Source organism: Geospiza fortis, unplaced genomic scaffold (assembly GCF_000277835.1).
Source record: "Geospiza fortis unplaced genomic scaffold, GeoFor_1.0 scaffold215, whole genome shotgun sequence".
Lineage (NCBI taxonomy): Eukaryota > Metazoa > Chordata > Aves > Passeriformes > Thraupidae > Geospiza > Geospiza fortis.
Genome location: NW_005054573.1, coordinates 242 through 9,835, shown reverse-complemented (window position 1 = coordinate 9,835; position 9,594 = coordinate 242). Strand labels below are relative to the sequence as shown.

The 9,594-nt window shown below is 44.3% G+C and overlaps 1 protein-coding gene across 1 annotated transcript; it reads right to left on the bottom strand.

The window, feature by feature from the left end:
• Positions 1–6: 6 nt before the first annotated feature.
• LOC102036614 (inter-alpha-trypsin inhibitor heavy chain H5-like) lies at positions 7–9,202 on the bottom strand (the record flags this gene model as incomplete). The annotated part of the gene is made up of 6 exons (XM_005429755.3): positions 7–1,369; positions 2,373–2,750; positions 4,043–4,159; positions 5,217–5,267; positions 5,640–6,193; positions 8,893–9,202. Coding segments are annotated over 6 exons (1,709 nt in total), but the record flags the coding sequence as incomplete, so codon positions are not given.
• Positions 9,203–9,594: the final 392 nt, after the last annotated feature.

Below are 9,594 nucleotides of genomic sequence, written 5' to 3'. Positions count from 1 at the left end.
AGGAGGGAGAAGCAGCCAGGGGAAATCGGGATGAAAAATTTTTTGACAATATGGAGTAAATAAAGACTTCCTCCCTGATTACAAAAGCAGCTAGAGTCGTCTGGTAGAAATTCAAGAGGCTGCTTTGTAGGCTCACAAGCTGTTGTGGGTTCTGGGTTGTCATCCCTTAGGAAATTTTAATCTTTGCTGAGCAAAGGGGTGTGATGCTCAAAGACATGGCAGGTCTGCTGGAAGCTCACGGTGGAACTTTGCTTCTTCCTGAGGGAGACAAGACTCAAGAAATCACCAACCCTGCAATGTTATTTAAATTGAATTATGCTGCATTAAATGCTCAATGGAATGGGAGGCTGCACCACTGCTGTTGCTGCTGAGGACCAGAGGTGCTTTTTAAGCACACAGCCTGTGCACCAAGACAGCAAAAAACCCCATCAAGGTTTTCACCACTTTTTAAGGGTTTGTAGTGATTCAGGGAACGTCATGTTTAGTGGCAAATCCAAACCTCATCCCACTAACCAGGAAAGCAATACCCTCCTGTGGCTTGTTGATTTAAGGTTTTGATTTTGTTTGGTGCTAATGGGTCGCTGCAGATGAACATCCACCCACCTCTGCTCTCTCTTTTTGTCCTTCTCTCCTTTCCCCATGGACCAAGGTTGGAGCAGGTGCTCCAAGTCACTTCTTTGCAAAGCCTATCACCTCAACAGGCACTGTTCTGTATGATCAGCCTTTTGTGGGGTGACTCACCAGCCCCAGGGGGTATTGCACAGATCCCTGCATGGGTTTATATTAAGGCCAGCAGACTCTGCACTGTTCACTGGCTTATTTCTCCCCCCCTTCCCACTGAGAGAGCATCAATCATGCCTTTAACCATGTCCTTTCCCCCAGCCTTCTTTTTCTTCAGGAATTTGATGAACATTCATTTAGCATGAAAGAGAGACAGCTGATTTCCAAGGACAAAATCCTTGGTTTCTTTGGCACCAAAAGGTAAGGAAACACTCATAAGTTGCCTAGTAGAGGCTTCAGAAGGGACCTGCTGTCCCACATGCTGCTGCAATGCATTGCTGTGACTGGTCCTAAAGGCTGTTGATTGTCCCAAAGCTGGTCCCTGTGTCGAAGGGATGAGAAGCCAAATAGTCCTGGTAGCTCCCATCGATCAGTTTGTCCGCGTTGTTTTTGGCAAACCAGCACTCGATCTCCTGCTGCCCATTGTAGATCCTCCTCTGCTTCCACACCACAGGAACCAGCCTCCCCTTCACCTTCAGGGTGTTTGTAGGGCTTGCCTTCAATGCCTCTGTTTGGTTCTGCCCAGCCTCCTGACGACTTGTGTTCAGGGATTCCTGGAGAAGTTTAACTTCATGGCTCAAGAACTGACCTGCAAGGCAAGATAAAATAAGAGTCCATGACTGGCTGATTTGTGCCTGTTTATAAATTGTTGTGGCTTGGTGGTTTGTTTCTTTTTTGGGTTTTTTTTGGTAGGATGCCTTTGAGGATTCTCAACCTACAGATCTTCTCTGCAATAGCAGGATGAATCTTGTTCCTGTGATTCATTTCTAAATCCCACAAACAGAGAGGTTAGAATAAAACCCTATTTATTTTTTTCCATGGGTCACTAAAGAGCTAAAGAGTTTTTTTAGCTGCCAGAGGTAAGTTCCCTTCTGTGGGACATGGTTACTAGAGGTTAATAACCCACACAGTGTCCATCAGCAAGCAAAAAGTCCTAGGCCTGAAGGTTCAAGTTCTGTTCCCTTGCCTTCTTGGGAGAAAGGCCAAACCTAAGTGTGGATTTAGAGGTTTGTCTATGAGAGCGGCCTGAGTCCAAAACCCCACTCCTAAGGGATCATCTCCTCCTTCACCTGGGGGTGTCTGAGTGGCACAGAAACTATGGCAGAAGTTTTAGAGTTCTGCACATGACCAAAAACATCAATACTTCTCATTGGCTGAAAGAACACAACCATCTGGCCATTAGCTGAGCCTACCTAAAGCCTAATTCCTTCCAAAGGTAGAGGTGGCTCTTCTTTCATTTCACATTTGAAAAAAAAAAAAGAGCCACAAAAAGTTCTTGGGGAAGATTTGGTTTCTGTCTCTGTAGTTGGGATCATCAAGCACGTGTATTTTAATAGGAACTGTACTGAACAATCATTAAAAGAGTGGAAATGTGCAAACCAGGCACAGCTGGGATAGGGAGAGATAGCTCCTACAGGGAAAGGCAGGAGAAGAGTTGCAGTACTAGAAAGAGAGAAGTTGTTTGAGAGAGGATGTGAAAGTCTCACCTGGGAACTTAATCCCCACCTGCCTTGCTCCTTCCCTCCTGTCTCTGCTCAGAAACACCATTTTTGTCTGATTTACAGCTCTGAACCTGAGAACCTGCCACCTACCCAGTAGCCCGTGGGAGTCAGAAGAGAGGCCTTTACTGTTGGAGATGTAGAACCCCAGGTGATTCCTCTGGTATGGGGCTGGCTTCTTGTAGTGGTGGATGAGGATGACGAAGCTGATGGAGTCCCGGATGGTCACGGTGATGTTGGAGAAGGCAGAGATGGACACCTCCAGGCTCCTGCTCCTCACGACAGCACTCCGGCCACAGGACAGGACAAGCCTCTCCCCATCATCCAGGATGACCCTCTTGGGTGTGATCTCCAGGTAAGACCTCTCTGGCTTGTTGCTGAGGATGGTGATGGTGCTGAAGTAAGTCCGATGCTTCTTGTGGCCATTGGGTGGTGCGGGAGCTCCGATTAATTGTCCATTCACAGTTACACCTTGCAGAAAAAAAATCAGTAAGTGAAAGCTGGAACCCAGCTCTGTGCCTGGGGCCACAGAACAGTCTGAGCTGGAAGGGGCCCAGCAGGAACAGGTCTATTGTCTCAATGACACAAGCCTTGGGACTGAGGACATGCAGGCTCGCCACCTCGTGCTCAATTATTTCACTTACCAGCATTCAAATGAATATAATCAGTCTGTTATGGAATTGTGACCTCATACAGAGCACATAAATTTACCCAAGCTCAGAAGTACTGGCCTTCTCTGCAGGCAGGTGCCCCCAGTCCCATTAATCACAGTGTACACAGTGCCACAAAAAGAACCACTTCTGAGTATTCTAAGATGCAGATCCCAATGAGTCAATTAAAGCCTAAAAGTCCACAGTAAGTTTCCCAGTCATTTTAATTTTTGTTGTGACCTATTGTCCATAAGACAGTGACTCACTTCCCACAAGCCTCTGAAGACTGACAATTAAGGAGGAGGCTTGTTGCTAACCCAAGCTAAACCCAATTCATTAACCCTGATATTAAATGTCTCCATATCCCATTACTCCTGATGGGATCTCTCATTTCTGTCTTCAAAGATTCAAGCTTCTAGTGCTACAGAGTCTCTTTTCCTCAAGCTCATTCTGCATTTGAGCCACAAAATCATTCAAGCAGTGGCACAAACAATCTGTGAAAGAAGTTGAAGGGAAACATTGCCTGGAGCTGTATTTTGTATTTTAAGGCACACATGAACACAGAAATATGGGAGCTAGACCACTGCCACACAGACCAGAATCCTTACAAATTTATTGTGGGGTTTTGTAAAACAAGCCTATGAATTGTCTCTGGTTTTGACACCCCTTTCTCTCCCACTGTTGCCCTGAGCAGGACATAATCTGCTTATTAGCTGCCCTGCTTAGAATTCCAGATGGGATCAGACCATGCTTTGGCTCAGATTGGCTTGGGTAAAGCAGATCCTGAATCATGTGGGTTTTCTCAAGACTGTCATGACTCTCCAGCCAGTTTGGTGGTTTCTTTACTAAAAGAAACCATGGTGCTTGGGTACTTTGCTCTGTCCTAAACCAAACAGTAAAGAAGGAATTTCCCACAGCAGAGCAATTTTGTTGAACCCAAACCTTTTATCTGCAAGCTGTGACTTTGTAACTGGGTGAAGCTGAACCATAGAAGAAACTTTTTTCTAATTTCCTGTCATTTTCTTGCCTGAGGCACCTTGGTGCTTGGTCTGCAGGGCTTGGCCTTACACTTTGATTTTCCTCCACAAGAAACTGCTTGACTTGGCTGCTCACCAGATTCCTTGTGATCAGAGACCAGCCTGAGAATGTCCCCTGGTTCTCCATCAATATTGAAGCAGACAGACAACTTGCTGGAGGGAAAATCAATGACGAAGTGAGGGTCCCCATCCGCTGAGAAGACATGGAAAAAGAGATAAATGTGAGAGGCTCACACAAAACTCCAGTGTCCAACAAATTGCAACAAAACTGCTGTTTAAAGTGTGTTTGTCCTTGTTTTTTCTAAGTCCTCCTGGTTTGTTGTTTTTAGAGGGTCACATGGAGTTTGCCAGGAAATGCCAAGTTTTGCCTTTGTTTTTCGCAAAGATTGTTTTGTTTTTCTCACAGAAGAGGCTGGGTTTTCAATGACAACTCAAAACCCAAAACAGTTCTAGATGAAAATCAGGATATTTTCTTCTCGGAATATAATTTTTGTGATTTATGGGAATGATCATGTAGGTGTTTTGAACTCTTCTCCATTCTTTTTTTGGCAAGCTACTTCCCCACAGCACACAGAAATGTACTCTCTGACCAAGGGCTGCTGCATGCCTCCACCTCACACTGACCCCTCCTGGCCCTCAGTATCATACTAGAGCAGTCAACAGCAGCTGTTGATCCCACAATCCTAGTTTTTCAACAGTCCTTGACCTATCATCAACTATCAGACAGCTGCCATTAATAAGGCAAGCCAAAAATGCTAGTTTCTAAGGTAAAATTCGCCCTATCAAGAGAAATTCAAGTCAGAAATCTTAATCTGGACTTATTCTTCAGTGTTTAATGCATGAAAAGTATAGTAAAGGTGCGGGACAAACAGGAAAATTGTAAAATACTACAGAACTTTCTCCTTTTTCCATCGTCAACAACTTTTTTTATATTTCAGCATTATTATTTTTAAAAGGTTTTTTCACTATTTCTAGTACAGAGAGAATGTGTTAGTGTTCTACCCTAACCTGCAGAAGTCTCAAATATGAGGATCAAGAGTTATGGATCATCTGCCTTGCTCACAGTCCTTCTCATTACTGATCCTCTCTGTATTTTGGGTTTGTTTTCATTTTCCTCCCTGCTCTGTAGGTCTGACAAACAGAATTTTGTAACCACTTGGATGGTTATACCACAGCGATGTGCATCTGAGGTTTCCATAAATCAGTCACTATTATTTTCCATTATGAAAGGCATGAAAACAGGCACTGACCTGAAGTTTTGGAGATTTTAATCCTCTGTTTATCTTGCCCTCTTCGTATACCTAGAAGTGGGGAAGGAAAGCTGTTACAATTACTTACTGAGCAGCAGAAAGAGACATATTATAATAATATTCCCCAAATATTATTCAGAGAGCATATGGGATATATATTCCTGCAGCCACTTTAAGTTTCATGTAGAATGCCAGTTTTTCTGCAATAGTTTCTACAGAGCAGTAAGTGCTTCAAGGGGGTGAGTGAGGAGCCTAAAAAAGGTTTGCTAAAGGTTACCCAGCCCACAGTTAGCAAAATTAGTATGAAAATCTCAGCTTTACCCCTCAGTTCACTGTCTAGATCACTCCTGTGCCAAAGTCAGCCATGAGGCATTGCCCAGAAAGAAGATTTTTTACCAGAACAAGGTGATTCTTCTCTCATACCTGGTGGAGCCTTGTGTCCCTGCAGGCTCTGCACTTTTTCCCCGATGCCATCAGTGGAAGGGCTGATAAACTCCTCCTGAGGTGGCTCCGAGTGGAGTCCAGCCTCTTTCATCTTCAGAACAGTGAAGGGGGTAACAAAATTGTAAGCCAGGGCCATGGACTTGGCTTTCTCCATCAATTTGTCCTTTTCCTGAATGTCATCACTCTTCAGCCGCGAGTTGAGCAGTTCCTTGATGGTGAGGTAACTCCACGCCCTCTCAATGTAGTTATTGTCACCTTTGCCATCCTCCAGGCCGGGGACACCCCTGATGTCATTTCTGCTGGGCAGGTCAATAGCCACATCTGTTTTGAGCAGGATGTACTTCTTGGAATTGCTGGCAGTCACCTCCACGTGGAGTTTATCCGAGGTGCGGTTGATGAGTTTGCCGGCAATGATAATTTCAGAGCCATTGAAGTAGTTGGGGAAGAAGTTCTGGGTGACCTGCTCCACATCACCTTCAGGGTAATCAACACGGATGTCAGAGAGAAGGGGAGTTCCTATTTCATCATAGAACCTTAAAGCAAGACACATTTTTCACTGTTAGCACAGTGTGAACACACTCTTGCACTTGTACACCAATAAGGACACAGGTTATCTAAAATGGCTCATAAGTCGTTCAGGGGCAGTTTGAGCCATCAGAAACCAAATTTAACTACCAGGTCCACTCTAACTTGGCCTAGAAAAACAGGGTGGGAGGGTCTCTGCCTTTAGGGCTTTTCAAAACCTGAGTGGACAAAGCCGTGAGAAACCTCACCTAAACTTGAAGTTAGCTCTTCTCAGAGCAGGAGGTTGAATTACAGGATCTCCAGAGGTCTCTGTCAACCAAAGTTATTCTCTGTCTCATTTCATTCTTCACTGTTCCTTAGGCACCTAAACAGAGTCTCTTAAGTATGTTCAGAACCATCCCAGCATAGCCTGGCAGCCACCTCCCTTCTACTATGGTTCCAGATCTCTGCAAGAAGGTATTTGTGACCACTTAAAAGTAAAATATTGGCTTCCAAGATTCACAGAAAGCACCCCAGTTATTTAAAACTGTACTTAGATGAGATGCTGTTACCCACAGGTTTCTAGTGGTGCTACACATGGTATCCCAGAGCCAGAAACTGTAAGGCCAAAATGTTAGGTCCACCAAAGCTGAAGAGATTCCGAACCAAAGCCTCTGAATCTCTGAAAGACCCCTAGATCGGGTTGGTCAGTGTAGGACAGGCAGGAATACAGTTTTCTGAGGGCCAAGTGAAAAAGAAAATCAAGGAATCTCACCATGCCTCCCATAAATGAGGATATTTCCAAGGAATGGAGGAATTCTAGCTGCTATGTACAGGCACTCTGGCACAAGAGAGCTCACTTCCTCCTGGCTGATTTTCTGTTGGAGCAAGGCATGGCTTTTCTGGAACCAGGGAGGTTAACCCTTTAGTGCCGTGTTAACGTGACCAACCACACTTGTGAGAGCACCTCACACCAGACAGCCAAGAAAACCTTCCCAAGGCTCAAAGCCCAAGTTTACAGTACTGTGTTTTCCCTACAGCAATGTGCTTTTGAAGGTTCCTCCCAAGTTGCTCCAAGAATACCACATTTCCCATTCAAATGCCAAACTGCTCATCTCTTGGCAAGTCATTTGAGTTTAATTTGGTAAATAAACAAAGAATTGGCCTCAGCCCTTTTTCTAGTTCAAGCTGCATTTATTTGACACATCTGGTTAAACAGACTGTCTGGAAGCTAAAGTCACACTTTCTGCTTTATTCTTTCTCCAAGGGAACCCAAAGCCTGAATTGGTTGACTTTCTTTTAAAGTCTGTCTGAGCACTCATGAGGTCTTTCATGCAGAGACCTCACCAGATTTGAAAACATGACTAAATTAAACTTGAGGACTCTCTGTAAATTAACTTCTGAGCTGTAACAAGTGGTGGAGATACACAACCTGTCTTAGAGTACAATTCAAGGAAGTATCTGTATAAAAATACAACCCGCTGAGCATTAAAAAAAAATTACATTGGCACCCATTTAAGTTTTCCCTCCAACTGAGGTTTGAATTGGCCTCCAGCAGTGATTGTGCTTTTCTGTATAAATTTGGCACCAGGTGCCAAATGGGTTTGCCATGACTGAGCTTGATAAACAGGGAGCTGTTCATCAGAGAGAGGCGTTTGAACAAGTACTTGCAGCACTGGGTTCCTGCAGCCCAATCCATCAGAACATCCTCTCTCTGCCAGAGAATGCCACTTGCTATCCAAAATACATGTCCTGGGGAGGAAATGACATGGGTGGAGTGACAGATGGATCTATAGAATTTAGTTTCAAAGGAATTCTTGTCCATGAAGTCTTGTTCACTGCCACAGAAGGCAAAACCCTGGTGGAAAGTGCTTGGATTTATTGCTCCAGAGGAGTTAGGCATGAGCCAGGAGAGAGGTAACTCAATAATTGTCTCTTTTTGGTTTCTGTGGTTAAAGCACTAACATTTTGGGAGCAAAAGCCAAACATTTTTAATTGGAAACATTGACACATTGCCAAACATTTTGGTCAGAGATCTGGTCACACATCTTTCTGCTGTTCCTTACCAGGAACTGGTACTTACCCTTGGATTACAGATCCCTTTTCACAGAAGAGGAACATAATCTCTGGTCCTACAGAAGCATGAGGATTTCAGGAAATTTATGAGGAATTTGGGTCACAAAAAATAATAGAAATTAATGGTCACAAAGAATGAGGAAATTAATGACTATATGGTTATCCCAGGAATGATCTTAGTGTGTTTTTCCAAGTCAAATATTTTGGATCTTGGGCAAAATGTTATAATTTCCAAAAAATAAAGAAATAATTTTTTTGCTCCAAATTGTAGTCTTCATTCCTGATCCCCTCCATGCTGTTTATGTTGTTGATTTGATGTATGAAATGCATCCTCTCCTCCTGCCATCTCCCTGTAAGGAGTTGGGACCTGAGGCCCCCAGCTCTCTGGGTTTACATGTCCAAAACAATGATCTGAGTTAGGGAAACAAATGCTTTGTTCTGAGGGGCTGGGAAGCTCCAGTACATCTCAGGGGGTCTGCTAAGAAAAATGGAATTTTTGGGCAGCCATTCAGAGTATCCAATCATCCTCTGCCTCTCCCAACCAGAGCTGAGCCTCAGAGAATCTCCAATTTCTCGCCATATCTCATGAAAGGATTTTCCATCCCAAAATGCTTTCCCAGAGAACCCAAAGAACAGAAAAAGCAGAACAAACCCCTTGAGGTGGCTGGCTGCATCCTCATCCTCCTGGAAAAGCCTCGTCATGCCGCAGTTCTCCAGCGCCATCCTCTCCAGCAGCTTGTGGTCCACGTCATTGCCAATGCCGATGGTGAAGAGGCAGAATTTATCCCTGATGGCCTCCTTGGTGTTGCTGAGGATTTTGGAGGACTGAGTTTCCCCCACAGTTGGCCTCCCATCCGTGAGGAAGATGATCAGGGACACGCTCCTGGCGTCGATGTCGTTCTGAGCAATGTAATCATTCAGCAGCTTTGCCCCGGTCTGCAGGGCCCCGTTGATATTAGTCCCTGGGAAGGTACCAGAATGATTAGAGATCATTTCTCCTGCTAAGATTGGTGTGAATAATTTCCCTGAGCTCCCTTCAGTGAGGTGACAGCTTCTCTGGACATCAGGATGTCCCTTTTCTCCACATTAAGTTGCTCTAGCCCTTGAATTCAGTTCAGCTCTGTTACTCAGCATGAGTTTGGCACAGCTGTTAATGGTCTTATGAATTGAATTATGAATTTCAGTTTGTCATGTGGAATTGCTGTTGAATGTCTCAATGTACAACAATCAGCCTGGTAAGCAGTCATACTATGTCTGGCTGGTACAAACAAAACTTGTTAAACTCAATTACGGGACTCTCCCAGATGATATCTGAACTAGGAAATGTTCTGCTCATTTTTTTTTCTGAAGGGCA